This window comes from Geospiza fortis, unplaced genomic scaffold, assembly GCF_000277835.1.
Source record: "Geospiza fortis unplaced genomic scaffold, GeoFor_1.0 scaffold878, whole genome shotgun sequence".
Lineage (NCBI taxonomy): Eukaryota > Metazoa > Chordata > Aves > Passeriformes > Thraupidae > Geospiza > Geospiza fortis.
In genome coordinates, this window is record NW_005054471.1 from 1346196 (window position 1) to 1370514 (window position 24319).

The 24319-nt window shown below is 42.8% G+C and overlaps 1 protein-coding gene across 1 annotated transcript in view; it reads left to right on the forward strand.

Annotated features, from left to right (window-relative positions):
* The first annotated feature begins 2554 nt into the window (after window positions 1–2554).
* Window positions 2555–24319, forward strand: part of FAM219A (family with sequence similarity 219 member A) — a 36291-nt gene continuing 14526 nt past the window's right edge. The window contains exons 1-2 of the mRNA XM_031062868.1: window positions 2555–2560; window positions 4774–4873. Coding sequence (XP_030918728.1) covers window positions 2555–2560; window positions 4774–4873 — 106 coding nt within the window. The remainder of the gene's footprint in view (window positions 2561–4773; window positions 4874–24319) is intronic.

The following is a 24319-nucleotide window of genomic DNA, read 5'->3' on the forward strand; positions in this document are numbered from 1 at the left end:
GCAGATAAAGACTTCTCAAGTTATGCATATGTTTTCGAGGTGCAGCTGAAGACCAAAGAAATTGTGTGTGCCATTCCCTTCCACATGCACTGGGGTCCCTGAGGATTTGCAGAGTGGAAAGTGGGGCCTTGTTAAGGGGTCAGAAGTGTTGACTCTGAAGGAAGGCATAGAAAGCTCTGTTTTCCCAGGTGCTACCAGGGTGAGTTTGTACCAAGCACCCAACTCCATCATTTGGGGCTATTCCCTACCTCACAGTCGGTGTGGGTTATTGGGAGGGGTAGATAATGAGAGTAAAAGGCTATTGAGCTGATGCTTTTTTAAGTGCTGCAAAATGGAAAGTGATTTAAAAGAGAAAAAATAAAAAAGCCTGCTAAGCATGCTATCTTCCTTAAACCCCAGATTTCAGTTTAAAGTGTTTTCACCTTCTGTCTGTGCTCCTGCATACTGATGGTTCACAGCACTCCTGCTCCACAAAGGTTCACTGGAACTAATTTCTGATGTTCAGAAATGGCACATGGTACACACACTGTGGGACATGGCTGCTCCTAGCAGGAGGGCAGTTTTCAAGATCCTTTGTGTTGAGCCTATAGAAACAAACAATCTAATAAGAAAACTCCCCACCGTTCAAATGCTGTGATTGTGCATGCCCAATTAAGCTGTGAGCATGTGGGGAGAAGACTTTGATTAAACTCTGGCCCCAGCCAAATGTTCATGCAGTGCCCTGATTGAATATATACTTTCCTTAGGAATGAAGACATACAGAAGCCTCAGGAACAACAACAAAAAAATCCCTTAAATATATTAAATATCTTTAGCCATCTACAGTCCCTGCAGGCACTTCTCAGCACTTGCCTTTAGTTTGGGAGTGTTGTGTTGTCCTCAGTGAGCAAAAAGAAGTAACGTCATCTGTCCTAGGACCAGTCACACCATGTAACTGAGATTTTGATGTTGAGGGCGGAGCTGTGTGTATTGCTGTAGGGAGGCTTGTGAAAAAGAAAGAAATTGCCAAGTGAATTCCAATAGCAAAAGCCTGTGTTGAATCTCAGTGTGCTCTCAGGCATTCACTAGCAAAAGGCTAATCAGTCAAGTAAACGTTTCTCTGGACAGTTGAGCTGTAGAGAGAGAACTGCATCCATTCAGTACGCACAGAAGCAGAGTGTGTTTGTGCAGAGACAGCTCCAGCCGAGCTGGCGTGGGAATGCTGCTGTTTTCACAGTGGGCATTGTTACTATGGAGTGCTGTGAGTTGCTGCAGAATGTCTGTGAAATGATGGATGGGAAATATGATAGTGTCTTGCCACTCCTGGGCCAAGGATAGATAGCTACTGGAGCTGGGGACACTGTCCCTGGCCCAGCTGGGTTTCTTGCCCAAAAAATCCATTTTATTGTCGGGGGGGAGTGGGCCTGGCCCATGCATGCACTAGTGGTCATCCACTGTGATGGTGTTTGTGATCCCTTTGTTCAAGCTGTGGATCACTTATGCAGCTGTAATGTGCTGCTGGAGCTGAAAACTATCATGCCAAACCTTTGGGAAGAATTCCTGGGGCTGACTCTGCTACCATGTCCTGCATTATTTCCACCTCCAGTGTCAGACGCTCTACCAGCTGCCAGGCCTTCTCTCTAGACTGTGGGGAGAGGAGAACACTTCTCCAAGGACAGATTTGTGTCCTTTTAAGATGAGTGTCTTAGACAGTATGGGAATAATCACTCTTTGAAAATCATCTTGGTTTTCTCCGGAGGCCTAGGAAGCCTTTTCTGTGTGTTTGGTCTAAAGCCAATTTTTGAGATTTCTCCAGCTGAGTTCACTGGTCCAGGCTCAGAGTTCAAATCTTCAAAGGCACCTCAGAACATTTCTCCCCCCCCTGTATTGATGTAAATGGATCTCTTTTGTCATGGTCAAGTTGCCTAAAAAGGTAAAGTTACTGTGAGCACATCAGTTTGCCACAAAAGGGAAGGGCTGGTTTGGATTTAGAGTTTTAGCATGATGTTAACAATGTGAACCTAGGCTAGTCTAGGAATGGCCTGACCCCTTCTCTGCCTTGTGGACTTCTGGCTTTAAACTCAGTGTACTCTTTGCTGGACTGCGCCAGCACAGGAGACAGTGTCATCACATGTGTCAGTTCCTATAATATGTCTACTCCTGTGCCTTCCTGCAGCCAGCACACTGGGGCTCACAGGACTTCCTTATTGTGTTCAGTAGCAACTAGGAAGCATGCAGGTCTTGGAGTCATGCTCCTTAGAAATGGCTGTGTCCTGCCTTTTCCAAGATTGGCAGAGAAAAGGTACTCATCCAGGAAGCCTGGACTCAAATGGTGCCATTTAGCACCATTTGGACATCCCTCTTGGACAGGTTCTAGCATGTGTGACAGACAGACATGTCCTTTGTGTTATCTAGATGTTCCCATGTGTAGAAGCCCAAAGATAAGGGAGCTCATGTGAATGTCTCAAATGCTGATAGCTGGATGGCTTTGGAGCCAACCATGGATTGTTGGTATTAACAGCTAAGGATTGTTAGTAATAGAACACTGAATAGAATAGGGCGGAGAAGAGGCCACATGGAGGTAGAGCAGTGCTTTTCTGGGACAAACATCCTTATCCTGGCTCCTGGAGACTAGCACAACACAACACAGCACAGGGGTAGGAACGAGGTCAAGAAGCAGGCATGTAGGAGGATATGGAGACCACCAAATACCCTGAAGCCTCCAACCCATTTCCACAGTAGCTAAATTACACAGAAAGGGAGAAACTTACCTCCAGTGCAGGGAAACTTATCTATAGAAAGGTACCCCCACAAAGCCCTGTGTGTGCACCCCAGGACCCTGAACACCCCATCATCTGCATTAGCAGTGGAGCCAGGACTGCTGATCTCTGTCTTTCTCTCTCTCTGTCTTTTTTTCTTCCTTTCTTTCTTTCTACCCCTCTTTAATTCATCTCTTTCTCCCCTTTCCTTTCACCTCCCTCCTTTATCCTAAACCCACTGCTGGGTACTTAATAGGAGGCTAAGAACTAATGTACCAATTTCCATGACAAGTGTGTAATTTACTAACAGAACTTTGTAAGATTTTGTGGACCCTCTAACTTTCGACATTCCTTTTGTCCACAAGCATCTACAAATCTTGGGTGCTCCCTTCCCCTGGAGGGTGAGAGGCTACACCCTGAGATTCTTTCCTGCATCTTGGATTCTGATCTATTCCCTTCTGGGCATGTTTGAGACCAGATTCATGTTCCAAGGATACCACATGAATTGGTCTATGATTTACGCCTAAATGTTCTCCTGGAGGCTGTTTTTTTGGTTTGCAACTTGCTCTTACCTTTTTACCTAGTCACTGAACTGCTGCATTAGAGGAAAACTGCAGCAGTGACTGTGTTAGAGGAAAGCAGTAGAAATTGTCTTTTGTTTAGCATTGTACTTGAATGTGAGGTCTTGTACCCACCATACATTTTAAGTACTGTCAAAGTCTACTGGGTGGTGCAAAGGGGCAGGATTTTCATAAAATGTTATAGCACTACGTATGTTATTTAACTAGTTTCCACCAAGCTAGAGCCTAATTCAAAAATTACATTTTATCACCTAAGCACAGTGTATTAAAAGAGCTAATGTGCACTAAGTAGCTCAACAAGTGATTGTTTTTTTACTGAGAGTGAAGAGTGATGTAACCTTGCTTTGAAACTCAGTGACTCTGCTTTTCGTACAGGTGTCATTGCCAAATGATGAGTTGCATTTTACATGTAATTGTGTACAAAATAAAAACTCCAGAAACTGAGAGAGAGGCAATATCAATTCAATAGTTTAGAATAGTATTCTAGTATTTAATTTATGATGTCTTGTATGATTTCTCACAAGTGATGATTTGTTCATGTATTGGACCTAATGCTGAATGTTTGCTTTGCCTGTGCATCTCTAACTGTGATATACCCAAATTTACATACACATATATCTACATGGATGTTCAATTTAATTTCTGTCTTCTAGATGGGAGTAAGAACATGTTTGAAAACTAGTTTTAATTTTCACTATGGTGCTAAGTGGAGAGAGTTCCAACAGGTTTGCAGTTTGCTGTGAAAGGACTTCAGTTATTTATATCACTAGTAGAATTATCAGAGTTGGTAGTTTGTTTCTCTCTCAAGTTCTTTGATGTGCTGTACCATTGAGTTCAATACATGTTGTCTGCCAGTAGGCTGGAGCAGAATGTGTTTGGGGAGATTGGTTTTCCAGGAGGGAAATTTTAGTGACAGTCAAAGGTACTGTGCTGACAGATCTTTCCTGTCAGCCATGAAATAGGTCCCAAGCGGGAGCAGAAATTGAAATCTCCTACCCATGTAGTCCTCAGTCCTTCCAAGCTGGACTTCCACACAGACCTGGTCTCAAACTTTATAGTTTTAAGTTTGAAGTTGAGTGGTCTACTTGGAATTCATCTGAAACTGTAAATATGTTTCATACAACACCCCAAGGAGTCATCATGTGAAAATTATTTGGGACTACTGCCAGCCCAGGCTGAATTTGAACTAGTGACCCACCATCCACATTATATTCCTGGTATCATCCGTCATATAAACTTGATGTTGAAATTTGGCATTTCCAGAGGTACTTTTAACATAATAAATGTGCTTCCAAAGTTCTGTGTTTTGCCCCTGGGTACCAGTGTTCAAAACACTGGCATGTTCTTTGCTCTCTGAATGTGAAGGGAGTGGAGTCGCCTAATAGCCACTCAGAGAAGAAGCTGCAGAACTATCAGATAAACCTTTTTGTGTTGTTTCTGTTCTTTCTTAACAGGATCCAACAGCTGCAGCTATTTCGGACAGAGATTGTGATACGAGAGAGGGAGAGACTGTAGCCATGAACTATAAGCCATCTCCACTTCAAGTGAAATTAGGTGAGTCTGTGCTGATGGAGAGTGAAAAGGCTGAATCCAAGGCCTGAAAGACAGGATCATATGCAGATCTCTGTGCGTGTGGCTGAGCAGGCCATCAAGGCTCAAGCAACTCAGAGAGCAGTTTTATCATTGTGATTCTGCTGCTGTGATTCAGGGAACTGACCTACAAACATGTAAAGCCCATATATCCATGGATGTGGTAAAGAAAGGAAGCAATGCCTTAAAAGTAAGGCATAGTTCTTTTAAACCTACAGGTTTTTTATTAAGCTGAGATCAAGGCTTGGCCAAATAAAGAATGAAGATAATATGGAGGGACTGTAAAAAGAAGAGAAGACAGAATAGTTGCAACAAAAGGGAAAGGATCAGGGAGTTGAGACACTACCAGAAAAAGAGCTGCTTTACTGTGAGATGAAGGACTTTTAAGGCCATAAATGTTCCCACACAAATACTCATCTATTTCTGAGCAATATTTTTTAATTCTGGAAGCAGAATCGTCCTGTTACAAGATACTGCTTCCTTTCAAGGCTAATGCTTACAAGAACAATCTACACATGCATGTCTGCCTCCAAAACCTGAGCAGCTATTTAGCCGCACAGCTTCAAGAACCCGATGACAGACAAGCCAAAGGAACAGTGTGCTTTTTTGCTAAAAAAAATGAAAATCTAAATGTGGAAAATTTCCCAGCAGGAGCAGGAAGGAGTCCCCTGGCTGTCCTTCACATTGGAGAAAGTGACGTTGAGAGGATGCTGCTGATTGAGGGTGGTTATGCAAGTCATGAATACTCTGAAACAGTGGCTGCTTTTCAGGAAAAGGCAGGGAGCAGCAGTGTGTGTTAATGACAGCACAATTCATAGTTTGGTAGAAGATTATTACTGCCAGCATGCCATATGCCACCAGGATCCTTTTTCACTGCCAAGATAGTTCTTTAATGTTAGTAGACAGATAATTACTACTGCAGTAGTTGTTTTGGATAATTTAACACCAGGAAACAGGTTAGAGAGCAATTGATGCTATTATTGGTAAGTCTGCAATATTCTTGCCTTTCTATGCAATGAAATATCCTCCTGAGATTCACTAACCTGACAGGAAATGGTGCTTTTTTAGACTTGGCTTTGGTAAGTAATGACACCATTCTAGGAGATCAGATCATTGAAAATAGATTTGGATCCAGGGTAAAGAAGTTCAATTCATACAAATTAAATGGAAGAGTAATTTGAGGTAGATTTTTAACCAATCTCAGTATTATAAATAAAGCTGGTAGAATGAGAAAGTTGGGAAGTCAATACACATCAGGTAGTGTTGAAGGAGAAAGTAACAGAAGAAAGGACATTACTAATGAAGTTCTCCAACAGTCATTTTGTGTATATGTTCATTAATGACTTTTGCATAAAAAGCAGGAGTCAGCGGAGAAAGTTTAGTAGAGCATATTTGGGAGGAATACATACAATAAAGACTCAGAAATAGCATAGAGGAAAAATCAATGAAAACTGGAATAATAGGAATGGGAAGAATAGGACAGGAGAAACTCATTGTTCTGTAAGCTGACATTTATCAACTCGGGATGACTACATCAGTAGATTGTAAGGTTGCTATTATTGAAATGGACTAATACGTGAAAACAGGCCACAGTCACACTTCTGCAGAACTTACCAGCTTTTTTCCAGGAATCAGATAGAGGAGAATGATTAGCTCTTTCTGCCAGAACTTCTGCTTTCCCACACAGTAAATATTGTCTTTCATTTAGCCAGTGCTGAGTGGCATGAAGAGTCAAAGGGAAGTACTGGAAGTGTTTGAACAGGTTTTGTAGTAGAGGCACACTGTTGCCAGGACCTCCTTTCCCCTTGGTGCTTCTGCCAAGTGACCCCAGTGCTGACCACAGTATGCTTATAAAGATAACAGGGGGTGAAACCTGCCTGCTGAAGAGGAATTGCCCTGCAGGCTGACAAGGATCTTCCTGCCTTGTTTCCAGAGAGAAGTCTGCCCCAACACATCTCTGTGAAAACCGTGTTTCTCTTTAATGAAGTGAACACATACTAGTGGTGCTTGGATCAGCTCTCTACTCTTAGCCATGCTCAGATGAGCTCTAGGTTATCTGAGGCAAAATGAGACTAGCAGTATTGCCTGTGGCCAGTGTAACATGCCTTTAATCCACAACAGCTCCTGCTGCTCTTATTCTGAAAATCTGCCCAGCCTCTTCAATTTTCTAGAAGCTTAATCACTGCATCTCCCAGCTCTGACCCCCATTCCTCTGGCTAGACTTTTTTGTCCCTTCTGCATTGAACTTGTTAGGGTTGTTTTTAATCTCTTTAAGGCTAGAAAAAGTTAAGGTGGTACATAAATTTTTAATAGCTTATCTGGCAAAGCCCATGTTGGGGATGGTAGCAACTAGGGGCTTAATCCTTTTGCAGGTTTTCCATATGGATGGTGGCATTTTTCACTGTTAAATCAGAATCAATTGTTCAAATGTCAGATGTTCTGATGGAAGGTTGATAAATGTCATTTTTCAGTTTGCAAAGATTCATGTGTAAATCTGTCGTGTGTGCTTGCTGGAAGCTTGGTTCAAGTGAGCTCAATTAAATACCAACCCAGCATGAATACAACTTTTGCTTCCAGACGCTGCAGTGATTGAAGTGTGACAGAAAGAGCATGAAAGCTGCGCATACTGCACGCAGATTTATTCTGCTGCTTGAGTGGTCTTTTCCTTGGTTGTTTCTTCCCCTCTAAATATATACATTTGGCTACACGTTTGCTTGAGGGGGTCAGTTAGATACAGGAAAAACTTCACGGGTGTCTTGTATTTCTAGTGACTTCCTAAAGGTTGCACCTGGTTCATAAATGGAATAGTGCTTGATGCTAGGGCAACATCAAGAAAAGAACCTTGCAGCAAGGGAAAATAAGATCTCTGAGTTCACACAGGTCATAATTTTTAACCTTTATTGATACTGTATCCATATTAGTTACGTATTTGTCACTTTTCTAGCACTCCCACTTTGTCTTTCTATCCGGAGCTGCAATGCTCAGGCTTGCTTCTTTCTTTCTTTCAGATCTTTGATAAGGAGACTCCTGACAGCAAGGGTTGGGGGCTGGGTGTACATTAGTGCTTAGGAGATGTCTCCAGCACATCCTTATTAGGAGCCATATCCAGATGGAGCACATACCACAAGCCTTTTGAAAACAGAGGAGAGTTATGATAAGGAGAGAGAGAGGAACAGAATAATCCCCAAGTGTAAATCTCAGGGCACCACATCCACTGGAAGGCAACAGATCCTCCTAGCATTCCCAGGAGATGAGATATTATTTTAATGAAGCTTATACCATCTGCTTTTCTATTTTGCATTTTTAATTTCCCTTTTCTGGTCTGAAATCCCTACCCAGAGAGTCTGTGTCTGTCTTTCCTAGCAGTCACGACATTAGTTTGTGTTAAAACAGAATGGGCAATGTGGAAATTGGTTGGAGTGCTGTAAAACAGGCAACAGGTGGGATGAAGGGTTGTGGCAGAGGCATCTTCATCAGCACATCCACCACACTGGGAGCCTGGCAGTAAATATCCTGGATGCCCGTCTGCAGATGAACATGCAGGAGAGGCAGAGACACTCACAGCAGCCTTCAGCCCTCCAAGGTGCCTATGGCCTTAGGTGTAAGCATCTCCCCTCCTTTGATTAGATAGGGAATAAGGCAGCATTTTCGGAAGGTTCCTCAAAAGGCTCATAAAAGTTTGTGAAAATTGAATGTGTATGCTAAAGAAACTGAGTCACACCTCAAGGATGTTCCTGGAATGCTGTTCACTTAGACCAAGCAGAACTGATAGGGTTAAAAAGCAGCAAAAACACTGTCACAAGGACATAGAGAATGGTGTTCCCTGGTGTGTCTGACTTGGACAAAACTAATTCATGACTGAGCCCCATCTTGGTGGAGATTGAAGTGAACAGAGGATATAATCCATCAGGGGACAGAGGCTGATGACATGTCTGTATTGTTAGCTCCTGCCTTCCAACCTGCTGCAGTGTATTCATGACAGATATTGAATTGCTGTGTGGTCAGAGAGGAATAGTACCAGGAGTATCAGTCAGAACTACAAAGCCCTCAGGGTTCAACTTAACAAAATTGGTGCATTTCTGGCTGAAACTTTACAGAAGGTCTCTGATCCCAGTAAAAAACAGGGTGCCCCACTTGGCTTCTGAGATTAATCTTTCAATTGGTGTAGGTGTTTTAACCCTTCCCCCGGGGTGGGGTGTGTGTTCAGAGCTTGTCTTAAAGCTCTCCATCAAAGAGCTACAAAGCACACAGCAGAGCAACCTCTCCTAGTGCTGCCCAAAAGGATGCAGTGCTCAGAGATCCCCTTCCAGGACTACTCTTGCCTCAGGTCAAGATGCAGAACTGGGAAGTGCAGTCACAAACAGAGCCGACAGCAAGCATCTTATGTAGGCTAAAAGGCTCGGTATCTGCCTCCATCTGTGGCTCCTTTTCTGCATCATCACTTCCCAGTCTGCTCCAAAACTTGTGACTTCTGAAGCTTTTCATACAGAAAACAGAATAATAAAGGGGAAGTTGAAGTAGACTGGACAGATCAATGCCATTAGTGTATCATTTTGTCAGTATTTCAAGTACTGTACTATTCCCAGTTGCTCTTCTGTAACAAGGTGATTAATGCTAATTAGGTACAGCATCTGTTGTTTCTGGGAAGGTGGTCTGTAGGTAAATTAGGGAAACATTTTATAAAAAGGCTCTAACTCTTAAGCTAGGTCCCCAGGTTCCAGCTCTGTTGACAGAACTGCAGATTTTCATATCCATAACTGTTTGCATGGCGACCTCAAGTGACATCATTACCTTAAGTGCAAAAAGCCATTTTGCTCCCCTAGGAGCACCCATTTCCTTGAACACAGTCTGTGCACTGTGCAGGGGGAAGGGCGGGGTGGAAGCCAGGGAGCAGGAGCAATACAGCACTGCTATTGATTTCCTTCATGAGGACAGTAGTGCAGCCCACCACTTGGAAGTCTCATGGAGCTTGGGAAGAATTTATTTAAACATTTTTTAATCTCTTATTACTCTTTGCAATTATAAATGAAATACACAGATTTATGGTAGCATCCTTCCTGTAGGATATTTCCAGGCTCTTTTTGGAAAGGATGAGAGAGTGAACAGCTGCATCACATTAAGGCCAGTAGGGCTGTCTGCAGACAGAGCTGCAAAGATGAGGGCAGAAAACCAGTTCTGACAGGCATATTATTGCAGATTAGTTAGAAGAGAAGTAAAGGGGCAGAAAGAAAGAGGTGCCTGAGACAGGCTTGGGTAAGGAGTAAAGCCGTTCAGACAAACTGGAACAAAGCAATCACTGGATTTCAGCAGAGAGATCCAGGCAGGAGAGAATGTGTGAGGGAATGAGACAGAGGGAGGGGATGTTCCAAACAGCAAATCCCAGGAGCAGAGCACGAGCATATGCATATGGGAATGAAGTGGCGTGAGATTCACCAAATAACCTGGCTTTTTGTATCACTGTAATTTTGCTTGATTTGTTATGCTGCTGCACCAGGGCTTGGCTGGCCTTGCTCAGCCCTCCACAGTATATGCACCTCTCCCATGACACATTCCTGGGTACCAACACACATCACGAGCCAAGAGACTCACACCCACTCACATCTTGTGTTGCACACACCACACTTGGCTAATACTCCTTCAGGTGGAAAGTCATGAAGAAGGAAGCTGTAATGTAAGTGGGTAATTTTGGGGTGTTGCCTGTTCTTTAGCCAGTCCATATTTTTATGCTACCTGCAGTCTGATAGTATAGGAAGGAGAGCTAATCCTGAAGATACTATTTTATTTTGTATTGAGAATGGCCAAAACATCCAGAGTCTGAATGGAGGTTTTATGCCTGAAGGAGAAACCCAGAACTGCAAATTACAGGTTCTCTTCTATGTCTGACCCACCACAGTCAAATCACCTCAAATATGAGAAGCAGCTCAGGAGGTTGTGAAGAAAACCAAACTGAGCAAATTATTGAGATTCTCTGATGGAAATGAGAAAAAAAATCAGTAAAGAAGTAAGTAGTGATGACAGTAAAAAGTACCTGGTCTAGCAAAGCCTAACCCCAGCAGGCAGCACCACGCAGTGGTCTGCTCAGAGGTCTCATTACACAAGTACGTGTTACTCTCATCATTGTTTCCTGTGAAGCATATAGAGAACTGGTTTAAAAGAAAGAGGTCCCCAGAGGTGAGTTACAGCTTGTTCCTGACATTAAAAAGATTAACAGCAGTTGAGATGATAAGGCTGCCTGCTCAGATGTTGGTATCATCTTCAAAAAAATCAACTCAGAAAAGGACAGTAGTACTATATTCTGGCTCCTCAAAGTCCTGTGTCCTTAAATGCAGGTTCCACCTGTTCCACCACAGTGTAACATTTCTCCAGTTCTGAATTACACAGGTGTTAGTATTTCTGTAGTTCCTTCTGATGTCTCCAAAGGTACATGAGTTCCTGCCTAGCAGTTGAGGGAAGCAAGTATAGCCCAGTATAATTTATGTAAATTGGCTCCAGAACAGACCACAGCATCTACAGACAGTGTTGGATGATGCATTTATTTAATGTGTTTGATTTATTAATGATGAGCCTCAAACTGTGCTTGATGGTTAATTGAATTTGTTCTGATTTTCAAGTCATGTGGGCTCCCATTTTGTCTTTGTGCTGCTGCTCTCAGCTCTTAACAGCGAAAGGTTACTGTCTGCTTATTGAATGTGGGGACTAAAATGCTCCATCAGCAGATCAAGCTCTGTGAAATAGAGATAACATACACTTCTCAAAGGGGAGGAGCATGTCCTGGTATAGTAAGTTCGCTGCAATTCTTGGTTTTTAGCTGCTATCCTTATGCACAGAGGATATGTTCATAGCAACCTGAAAACTTCATGTTGCTTCTCTGAGATATTAAAGGATTCTTTGGAGACTCAGAATTCATAAAAACACAGAAACTTTGGTGTGCCACAGCAGGAGAGCAGAAGACACAAGGATGTCATCCATATCATGTGTCCTGCCAGTAGTAGAGTCCTTGTTAGGTGAGGGTACCATGGTGGTCCTGGATGCAGACCTCACCTGATCATGAGCAGAGGTACACCCAAGGAACCCTTCTTCTGTGACTCCAGGCCTTGTTCCAGGCAGGGCAGACAGTGTTACATCCAGCTGTGCACAGCAGAGCCCCGTTTTTCCAGACCCAGCCAGTGGTGCAGCCAAAGCACCACCTGCAAGGCCCAGCTCTAATGTGGCAGGCAGGGAGATGTGCCACAAGAAATGTTTGTTGCAGCAGCAGCAAAGGACAGTTTTTGGCCAGTCAGCAACAATCTCACTTCATCATGTCCATCAGTTTTGGTCTAGGGAGGAGCAATTCCCAAAGGCAGGAGGCAGCACAGAAGAAACCACTCTGTATTTCTTCATGGAATGAGAGCTGGTTGAAGACATGGAGCAGTAGGCGCCTGTGCTGGGCACATGTTTTCTAGGTTAGACTGTTAGAAGCAACTCAACAGCTTCAGCTGTTGTCAGTGTCTCAACCTCTCACACCAGCCAACATTGCTTTATGGAGAAGCTTTAGAAGTGAGAATTAAGCTGTAGTGAGGATAGCAGGACTAATTGTGCAAAAAAGTCCCTGAACCTTCAGAGTCCTGACAATCACTTCACTCTTGACAGGAACAGGGCAGTGACCAGGAAAGACCACAGCCTTCCTGCTCTGCCGTGTGTAGAAAGTCATTTGGCACCTGTCTGTTTCTTTCAGACCTTGGTTTTTTGGCACAGTTCTTTCCTTGTTCCGCTTGGCAGTCATGCTCTATAAAGCAGGGCACACTGAAGGAAAATAAACTTATTTTTACAGTTGCCATATATTTGCTATGATAAAATTTTATTTAAGAAAAAAGTCACAGCAGTAATTGGACAGTCTGATCCCATTTCTCTAGTTGTTAAACACAACTATCATTCAAAAAGCCTTAAGTGGCGCCTGCATCATGGCTGAGTAGCTTGTGCTGAGGGTGTGCTTTTCTGCATCACTCATGGAAATGAGACTTTGCAGCCTGGTACTGTACAAAATAGCTGTGGTATCCTTTTTGAAACACCTTCCAGAAGGAAAAGCAGGAATTGTTGATGAAATTTTAAAACATTTGAGCATTGTCCAAACCCTCTTTCTAAACAGACTTTTAGGAAAACATGCCCCATAGACAATATGCTTTCTCCAGGTCCAGTTACAAGTGGAAAGGAGGGGTAATACATACATTCTTGGCAGATGGATCCAAGTCTTTGTCAAATAATCATCTCCAACCTGTGTAATAATTGTGATCTGTTTGTGTCTACCTCCTACTAGTAGTAGACTCCTGTTGTCTCCACACTGCTTTGCAAACTGTTCCTCTCCCAGGCTTCCTCCCACTTTCTGCATCAGTGAAATCATACATCTCACTTTTAGAGACTGCACAGCTGAGCCATTATTCTCAGTGACTCCTGCCTTCCTTCCTCTTCATGTCCCTTTCACCTGTGAACTCTGCCCGCATTAGAACTGGGCCTTGGAAGATGCTTTCCTTATCTCTCTGCCTTTTTTATCCCTCTTGCCGCTTACCATGACAGGAGCTTGAATTGATTCAGCCTAAGTCTTTGTGAATGTTCCAACCCTTTGTCTCATAAAGTAACACTGTTTATAGCACAATAAAATAAATCCTCTACAGGGCTTTATGATAACTCTACTGTAAACCCAAAACCATCTCGTTTTTTGCTATAACTTTGATTTTTTTCTGCATTCTGCTGTAAATGGAAGGCAATGCCCACTTTTTCCACAGAACCCACATACCCTCTTTTTTTGATCACAGCTGCGAAATTGGTACAATCAAGTCACCAGGTGCTAATGTGTTCTGGAGGAATGGTGCAGTTCTGTCTAGCTCACTAGTCTGAAGCTCGTGAGTTTTAAACTGCTTTCTGCCATGAGTAAACTGTGAGCTGGCTGTGAGAAGAAGGTTTAATCACACCAGGTGTTTCAGAGCTGTGGGCTGCTGGCAGCCCCTTGGCTGCAGCTCAGCTCCCAAGTCTCACAGATGCCAGAAAACAGCCCCTCTCTGTTCCCCATCACTACCCAGCCTGAAAGCAAAAGCTATTTTTCAAGAAAAGGGAAATATTTTCTATTAATTACTTTAAATACTGGTTCTAGAACTAGAAAATTGAGAGAACAGATGAAAAGTACAAGTGAGACAATTGTACTTTGTATAAGTTCATCTGAGAAACCATGTTTGCCATAATAAATGACACTGCTAAAAGTGTGTCTTGAACAGGGCTAGCATACTAACTATTTACAGTGATACTGTCAAGCATGGGTAGTTTGAGTCCATGATGGAGGCTGCCTTTAAAATTTGGATTTTCAGGTTTGCTTACATTTTTTAAAAGAAAAGTATCCTGGACTTAGACTCCCTAATAAATCATAGCACTATTTTTTTTTTAAGTTGACTAAAAGAACGTATAACTGATGGCTCCAGAATTCTTCACAAATTCATGTCTAATTCACAAGGTGGTTTTGACCATAAAAAGTCTGGGAGACACAAGTCACAAAGCAGCTGTGCCTTTTTTAGCTACTGACTTTCAGCCAGAACATGAAAGACTCAAGTTCAATTTCTTTTTCTCCCTGAATGGTTCAGCTCTCAGGTTGAAGTGTGGCTTTATGCAGCCTCTGATCTGTAGGGCAGGGGTTGAAGCAAAATATGAAAGCAAAACTTTGACATAGTTATTTCTGTGCAGGCAGATGTCATGTTTTTAGTTCCTCCAAGCTCACATAGCTGACTCACATTTACCTGCGTGCAGAAAAGCTACAATACACCACAGTCCTTGTATTTGACTTTTGGTCCTTTGTGTCCTTCATTGGAACAGGATGATCAACAAAAGGAGATGATCTTAGCTCCTTTGTTGGCAATGTGTTTTTTTCCTATCTGCAGTGAAACATTCCTGGGTAGTGGGGAATTCCCATCTCCCTGGAAATTGGAGTCATGATTAGAAAAGGCTGTGGCTGCTCTGGGTCTTGTTGACAAAGTGAATTGAACCCTCTACAGCACATTCATCTGACCTAGAGCTAGGCTGTAATTTCTGCTTCAAAGCAGGGCAGGTAGAGAGCAGGAAAAGGGCAGGGCTAAAGGGAGCAAAACACCGTGCCAGTTGTCTGCATTTACCTGGTTATGACCATCCAATGGGACATGACTAGGACTTTAGAGTTCTGAGGAAAAGCTTCATTTGAAGCTTCCTCTGTGCCATTGAGGAATGATAGCATCATGTCTGAGCTGGCAGTAAATTGTCTGGAGCATCAGTGGGTACTTCATCCCAGCCTGTTACTTTTCTCACCTTACAGAAATCCTTTTTCACCATGAGGACAGTCAAGCATGAAAAATGTTTCCTGGGGAGATTGTGCCATCTTCAACACTGAAGGCTTTGAAAATCTGACTGAATAAAGCTCTGGGCAGCCCGGTCTGATCCCATAGCTGATGCTGCTTTGAGCAGGACTAGAAAACAGTGATCCTGCTTTTGGTTAGGACTCCAGGCTGGTTTTTTAAGATGTCATATACTTTCTGCTCATTACCAAAACAAACAAACAAACAAACAAACAAAAAAGAAACAGAAAAAAAACCAAACCAAAACAAAAAAAGTTGTGTATGTCCCCTGGTAAACAGAAAAACGCAACTGCTGCTTGATTTTCACTTCAATATAAATGTTCTCTTTAAGTTTTAATTACTGCTTTTTCTTTTTCCTCTTTAATTCACCAAACCTTCTTGATTGATTTTAAAAACATGTTAAAACTAATTTTCTCTTTTGCTTGTATCTCTTACTGATTCTATTGCAGAGACAAGGAGATTGGTTCTTTTACAGATATATTTCCTAACTTGCATTCCTCAATGCTGAATGATTTTGTAATATAAGCAAGCAGCTGATTTCTTCTACCTACTGTGTCCTAGCAAAACATTGGGGCATTAGCACAGGCACTAACAGAGCGCACAAAGCAGAACCTAATTAAAGTGTTTCTGCATGTGTTTGTGTGAGGTGACAGTCAAGCAGCTACCAAGGTGGCTGTGCAACATCTCCATTTCTTAGACCAATTTGAGCTCTTCTTGGTGTTGATCATATCTCAACTAGCCTTTGGGAAAGACACTTTTATCTTAGATTGGCAAAGGGATTCTTTTCATCTGTGGTTTGGATTTTTAAGGGGATTTGCAGAAAGAGATCATGACCCAGAGGCTGGTTGTCACACACAGATCCCTACCTGCTGCATGCCACAAATAATGTAAGACACAGAAGAAAACAAAAGCAAATGAGTCATCCCATCCCACATTTCTTCCTTTATGAATTCCATGCTTTTTTCCCCTGTAGAATGAGGGAATGGATTTGAATCAAAGAAGATTAAAATCCACCCTGGAGGGCGAGGTTGACTATTTTAATGTGAAAAGCACTATTTTGATCTTCTTAAGAAGATTTTAGGGCAGGAGTGGAGGCAGTGGGCAGGTGTTCAAGACTGTTAAATGTATGGAGGTTGCCTTGGGAAAAAGTGAATGTTTGCAGGAAACTGATGTCCAGAAAAAATAAATACTCCCTCATGGTCCAAGAGTTCAGAACAAAGCTGATTGTTCAAACAAAACATCTAACAAGGTTACAGAACAGTACTAAAACTTTTCAAAGGCAGGATGCAACAAAACAACTGGCCAGACCTCACAGACCAGCTGTATAATTCAGAGGCAGAGTCACAGAATTGTGAAAAATTAAACAGAGAATATTTGAGGTCCTAAAAACTTAAACTCAGGAGTACATGATTTGTAAACTAATATTACTTAAAAAAAAAGATTATTCAGGACACTCCTTCAAAGCCTCTGGGGTCTGCTGCATACAGATCCCTCTGCCAGACCAGCAGTGTTGAAGTTACCCAATTGTTTTCAAGTGGTCCCCAGAGATTTCCAGAAAGTGCCCCCTGGGCACTATGTACCACTAATGTGTGCTCTTTTCTTTCACTTTTCCTTCACATCCCAAGCTCCTTACACTGTTATTAGATGTTGGTTGACCTTCATGAGGTCTGTTCTGTATGATCAGATTATGAAGCCAGCAGTAAATCCTGAGTACTATTTTTCTCAAGGTCAGCCAAAGTAAGCAGAGTGCGCTTAACACTGCAAGTAAAGTACAAAAACCACAGTCACTTTCTTTACCACTGAGGCCTTTCCAGTGAGCAAAGTGTGTTAGATTTAACCCCCAAATTTATCTCTCCATGTTACTGGAATTTGCCACCACAAAGCACCCTCTCCAGAACAGACAAAGCAGGGACACTTTGTTGGAGGTCTTGTTTATTCCAATTCACTGCTTTTAAGCATGAAATAAATTAAATTCACAGAAGAAAATACTTTCTGGCTCTGGTTTCCAGTACAGTTCTCTCCAGAGGGATGTAGAAGAGCAGTGGCTCTCTGTGGCTTTTTCACCAGACATTGCTGCAGGCGTGATACTGTCAGAGCTGTTCTGACAGCTTTGTCATAGTGTGGTCAGAGGAGGAGATGCAGCTTGCTTTCCTTTATATTTTAGTGGACCCTGGAGACCTGGCAGGAAGAAACCTTGTTTCTGTCATCAGACTGAGTCAATATGACTTCAGGCGCCCAGTGAACAGATGCAGGAGATAGAAAATTGCTACTTTGAATTCTTCTTCTGTTTGTTCTCATTTTTATCCCTATGAATTCCAAGTCAGGACATGTCTCCTCAATCAGATGGCTTTGCTGGATTGTTTATTGAGTGATCAGAAAATTATGATCCTTACTCTCCTCCCAGTGCACATACTGCCCAAGGAGAAGCTCTTGTTAAAGACAGTTCCTGAGATCCCAGTGCCCTCAGATTTTGGCTGAAGTGCCATCCCTGGAAAGGATAAGGCTGTCAGTCCCTGGGCTCCCTCCATACCTCTGCTGAAGAGGAGTTAAAGGTTTTTTATTCCCTGAAGCCTGGTATTACCCTTCCATTCACTTCACAAATGCAGCTGTTAGAAGCCTCAAAGAAAGCAGAGAATATTTTCTGCCCTGCTTTCCCTCTGCTCACAGCTTTTCATTTTTGAGCACTGACTGTGCCAGCATCAGTGGGGTGGAGAGGCTGTCCAGAAACTGAGTGTTAATGCTGTTTCTGTCTGGGTCTTGGCAAAAACCAGATTCCTTCCAGCACAGTGTGAGAGGAAGAGGTTCCAAACTTGAGTCACTGAACATACATGTGTCTGTGTGCAGACACCACAGCTCCTCCATCCTCCCTGCACTTGAACTTCTTCTCTCAGGGGACCTCGTGTCTCATTCCCACTCTCTGCAGACATCTTTCCTGCAGACATCCCAATTCAGAGCGAGTTTCTGATGTCACTTCACAAGTGAAGTTGTCTTAAGGACAGATAAACTTGACACCTTTGTTTTCTGTCCCCAGGGTAATTTGAGATACAGTATGACCTAAAAGTTCCTGATGCTTGTGTGGAGAGAAATAATGAGGCAAAAAAAGACAACAGTTGATGGTATTAACCTGCATGCAGTTGATTGACAATGGAAACCTGTGTTCTTGATTCAAATCAGATTATGAATGGAAAATTAGATTCTTTTATGAGGATGCATAGCAAAAAGAAACACAGAGCAAGCTTGTATCTTTGCAAAGACTCTCTAAAATCTCAGCATACCTTGAGGTTATACCTCCCTGCTGTCATGTCTTTTGCTTTACATTGGATTCTGCAGCATTTTGTTCCTTGCACATTCTGCCTGCTCCATCAGCAACCAGCCAGGATCTTCACACCATCATCTCTTCTTCACCTCTGTCTGTCCACCCAGTGGCACAATCTGACTGAAGAGAAGGCAAGTAATTTCTTATAAAGCCCCAATAAGGTCCCTGACCCTAAAAAAGTCCTTTTTATATCTTCACCCTCTTCACTTCCCTTTTTCATCATTAAATTAAATCCACTTTCACTGTGCTTAGGTCTCTGTATATACAAAAGTTTAAAGCCTGTTGTATATCTTAATTATTGAAAGATAATTCAAACTGAAATTGTAATTAAAAGGAACTGTGCATCACTGAAACACCCACCATTCTAGCTGCCTGTAGTCCTTATGCACTGTATCTCTTTTGTCTTAATTTCCTCAGGCAAGCAACTGTGTTTTCTATGCACACTCCTTAGTCCTGTAGCTCTACTGCAATAAAGCCTTGCTTGCTGACACCCTGAGGCCATTTCTCTACTCTTTTCTTCTACTCTTACAACTCTGTTGTTCCTTTCATCTTACCATAGCTCCAGTCAGGCAGCCAAACAGATAGCTGTACAACAATAAACCTTATGTTTGTATGCAGTTGGCAATTTTAGCTCTTAAATGTGCCAAGTGAAGCTGAACATGTGCTCACTGTGGCCCGAAATATACCTGACCCAGGCATGCAAGGAATACAAAAATTATGATAATTCTTGTATTGCTTTTGCATGTCTCCTTCCTTTTCTTTTAGAAATGCTTTAGAAAATCCTTAGCTAATGGTCTTTTGATAAGCAAATCCTAGCTGGGATTTTTTTCCTTCCTTCAGTGCATACAGCTGGCCATTCAGGAGGGAGGTAAAAATGTTGGTCTGCCAGAATTTCTGCCTCAGTGGTTCATTTAGGAGAGAGGGTCAGATAGCAGGGACGTGGCAGCTGCAGCATTGCCAGCAGTCTCATTTAGTGCCACAGTGTTGAGAGCAGGCAGCTGGGAGGCAGAATCAGGAACCTCCCCTGCCAGCTGTTTGAAGGAGGCGGGCCCCAAAAGGCGTGAGTCGTTGCAAGATCAGTAGTGTGTGGCATGACAGAAGGGGGCTCACATTCAGTCGTGCTAACACCTGCTTCCCCGTTGCCTAAATTCCCACTTACAGGCCCCCAAAAGCAATGTAAAACCTTGCTCGAGCCAGCAGTGCTTTACCACCCATCCTTTCTGCTTTGAGGCTGCCTGTGGTGAGCAGGGCTGGGGTAGCAGTGCCATAACCTCAGCCCTGAAGGGACATGCCAGCAGCTGGAAGTTTGTGGTAACAAACCTCTTCTGAGCACTACTGCCCCACCAAAAAAGGGCAACAAAAGCATGAAATACATCAGCACTAAAATACTAAACCATGACATAAGCTTGTAGTGTTGGAGATCTGTGTTAAAAATTGTCATCATCTTTCCCAGCACATTACTGCTTTCTTCAGCATGAGTCAGGCTTTCCCTGAACCCCTTTGAGCTCTCCAAGCCACTTTGACTGAGGCTGCAGCTCAGCAGTGCAGGTGTCTGATTTCCAGCTGCAGGGCTCTGCAGTAGGGGTGGCATCTGTCATGCCCCAGCCCTGCTTCCTCCCCTGCAGCTCTTAAAGCTCCTACAGCCAGAACTTTGTCTTTCATCTTGTCTTTCAAGATTCTTTTTCAGGGATTTCAGCAGGGACATGAGTTTTCTCTGGCCAGTCCTGTTTCCCTCTGCCACTTAGAAGCATGGCTGTGTTTTGTCACCAGTCCTTTTGAGAGGTGTAAGGAGAAGGCAGCTGCCAAACCCTCAGCCCTGCACCTGTAACATGAGGACATTAAGGAACATGAAACAGTTGATTGCCATCCCCTTTGCCATCCTCTGGTGTCTAACACAGATACCAGCTCTGCCTAAGAAAGATGACAGAGGATCCCTTGCAGACGGGAAAAGATGTAATTATTTATGATAGTTTGGGATAATCCCTGAGCCCAGTCCTGATTTCTCTACCAAAGCAGGGGCCAGCCTGGAGGAGGAAGGTGCCAGCACCCTGCCCTCTCAGCCAAGGCACCCTACAGGGAGCAGGTTGCAGCATCCACTGAGCCCCATCCATCAGAGCATAAACCACAGAACAAAGCCAGAGATGAAGCCATGAGCTTTCTGTAAACCCTTTCTTAAAGAAGGAGAAAGAGGAAAGGGCTTCCCACTCTTCTCTGAGATGAGCCATCCACCCCAATCAAAATACCAAAAGGACAGGCCAGGCCATTTGAAACTGTACTTGTAAGGCCTCCAGCTGCCCTAGATAAACCCTGCCTACCTCTTCTGTCTGGCAAGACTTCAGAAGAGAGATGAGAGCAGCAAGAGCCTTTGAGCTGCTCCAGGTGTAACAACCAGGCCACAATACTGAGCTGTCCTCAAGGGTCACCATGCCCCAGCGGTCTGGCAGCAGCCCCAGGTGCCGCCCAAGTCCCCTTCTGGGCAGCAGAGTAATTGGAGGTGACATGCCCTGCCAATACTCTGCTTACTATTGACTCTCTTTCTTTACCTTTTCCAGGGAAGAAAACAGTCGTGTTAACCAGCCTAGTTACCTGTTTCCATCTGCTTTTGCAGGTATTTCTGGAGCAGTAAAGAGAAATGGGCATGCAAAACACAAGGGCTCTCCAACCCTGCTCCAAGACAATAGAGTCCACCATCCCTCTGAAACAGAATTCCCACCAACGTAATTAATGAAAGCTTAATCAGCAGATTGGTTAATCATAAACTTATTAAATAACTAATTGAGCTCTGAGGCCGTGTGTCAAATTTCCAGACTGTGGCAGCCCCTCGAAGGAGGGATCAGGTCAGTAATCCTGTTAGGGGAGCAGGCTGCTGTGTGGGACAGCTCCAGCTGAGCCAAGTACCCAGGACTGCAGTTCACTAATTGAATAGCAGGAAGAGGCACCCTGAGCTGTGCATATCCTGTTCTCCTGTAGAGTTTCACAGTAAACAGGTAATTCATCCAGTGAAACAATGCCTGAAAGTCCCTTCTGGAGAGGAGAGTAATTGGAGGTGACATGCCCTGCCAATACTCTGCTCACTATTGACTCTCATTCTTTAACTTTTCCAGGGAAGAAAACAGTCGTGTTAACCAGCCTAGTTACCTGTTCCCATCTACTTTCATCTTACTAGACAGAAAATGCAGAATTTTGTTTGAAGTACATAGGTTCATGGAAACCAAATGCAGCAGTTGATAAAGCAGAACGTATCAAATATACAACATTTTTGCTGCTAAATAAAGCCAGAAACATGGCTTGTACTGTCAGCTGCAGTTCAGTCCTGGTAAAAGAAAAGACCAAGAGTCCTTTCCAAGCACAATGCTGGAATCAGCAGGCTGTGAGTCCCTTCTAAGCTTGTGTACTGCCTGTGGCATTATCACTTAGGGTTTTATTTATTTTGCCTACTGATGGAATTCAATAAGTCATTCCAAGCAGGGCTATCTGCTAGTCAGTGAAAGCTTTCACAATGACAACATATTCAAATATTTTAATTAGTATTTATTATTTTATTATTATTTTAAATCTGTGGTTTATGTAGGTAGTATAACGTATGTGCTCTCCCATAGACCAATCTTTGGCATGAAAGGGTGGACATTTGACTAAGTGTCTATGCAGTTCAAGCCTACTGATGTCAGACTCTATTAAAAGTGTTTTTTTAATACAAATAGACACTGTGTGATGACATCCTGTGTAACCAAATGCTGTGAATATTCAGCTAAGGAAGTTTGTACTACTACTCTTCTGAATACACATCCCCTTTAGTACATGCACCAGTAACCTTAATGCTTCTTCACAGAACATCAGAACTCATAATAAATGTGTAGGCACTAATATTACTTCTGTGTGTCTGTAGATTGTGCCTATAGCATAAGTGATGTTTTAAATTAATTGAATTATTTAAATGAAGAGTGCTAAATTGCTCTTAAAAGTCTCCCTTTTTTGTTTTTTTTTCCCCTTTGTTTTTGTCTGTCATACCATTTAGCAAGGTCAAGCAAATGGCTTTGACTTAAACCTATGTTCAGTTGAGTAAAAATAATTAGGGGACATTTGTAGAAGTTCTCCCCAGGTGAAGTAAATTAATTCTCTTTGTCCCTTTAAAATACCTTAAAAGAGAGCATAGTTCAGTTTTATGGATTAGGTCTTTTAGACATCACTTTGTAAACAGAAAATTTTTAGCTGTGCTTGTCAGGATGCAAATGCTTCCCCAGATATCTAACTTTGTTCTTCTGGCTGGCAGGTAAAATATTCTTTGAAAAGTAAATTAAAATACCATATAAGTCCCTTTCTGAAGGTAAATGTGGAAAATGGGGAAAAAAATTACATTTAAATATCAGCAGTGCTGTTCATATATTCCAGTTTTGACAGTGATAAATGAAATCCTTCTATCCAATATTTTGCAGCCATTAGGAATAAAAATCTCAATCCTTTAAAATTAAGTGAAAAGGCACATGCTGAATGAGAACAAAATAAATGCCCTTGTGAGGTAGGAGCTGCGACAATAGATGCCTTTGAAATCAGTACAGAAAGGTGTTGAAAGATGAAGAGAGATTAATTGCTGCCTGCTGCTACGCACTCGCAACCTGTCTGCATAAAATGGCTGCAGAGACAGCTGGAGCAGAGGGCTGGGAGCAGGAATCCTGGTTCTGTGCTCCCCTGCTGCCACAGATCCTGTACATGGCTTTAAGATAAACCAGTTATGTCGTTTCTACCAGCAGTAAAATGCAATTTACTATTTTACAAAGATTATTCACTATTGTATTAAGTCATATAGAGGTAAAATGGTCTGTGTGTTCAAAATAGTGTTGGTGTGTTTTGTTGTTGTTGTTTTTTTTTTACTGAAGTATACAGTCATGAGGTTTTCATTGCAGGAAATGACCTGCTCTCTTCTGGGGCTAAGCCAAATAGTGGGTAGAAGCAGAGAAACCATTCCTTCCCATAATCACATGAGGGTCAGAAACATGAGATGTGGGGCTGGGATAGCATGGCTAGGGAATGCTGCTGGGAACATAAAGCTACTTCTGGAGATGCATGGTTTAAATAGATGATTGCTTTGGCTGAGACTGGAGCACTCCTTTACATGTTCTCCTCTGTGCTAAGGAATAGTGTGATGTTTTGGTGCGTGTTTTCTGAAGAGAAGCGCAAAATAACATCATCCAGGCCCTCAGAAACCTCTCAGTAACTTGCACAGGCAGCATTCTAGCTGAGCACTACCTCAGAATGAGCCCTGTACTGCTGTGCATGCAGTGCACTGGCTGCTGCTGATAGTAGCTCCCATGCAGGAAGTTAAGGGCTGCATCCTTCAACAGCAAATGCAAACATTAACTTCGTAGTCCCTAGGTCATTTACCAGTTCTAGATCAGGCCTTCTTGGGAGCTGAAGGGGGCTTAGAACCACTCCCAGCCCACTGCTGTTTGTGCCAGTTCTCAGCCATGCCCAAGGCACAGAGCAGCAGCCAGATCAACAGAACGTATGGAAATGCTGCTATTTGATCTTTAAAACCTGGTCTTGGTCCAAGAGGGACCTTGGAAGACAGATTCATACACTGGTTCTTTCTAACCAGTTCACACAGCTGAAGTTAGAAACTAGAAAACAGTTCACTATTTTCCCCAAGTTTGTCTGGGTCAGAAAAATAACATGCTTCAGCTAAGAGGACTGTCTCACCCAGGTGGGTAGTTGGGTGACATAGCTGTCTGACCCTTGCTATCTGAACAGTCT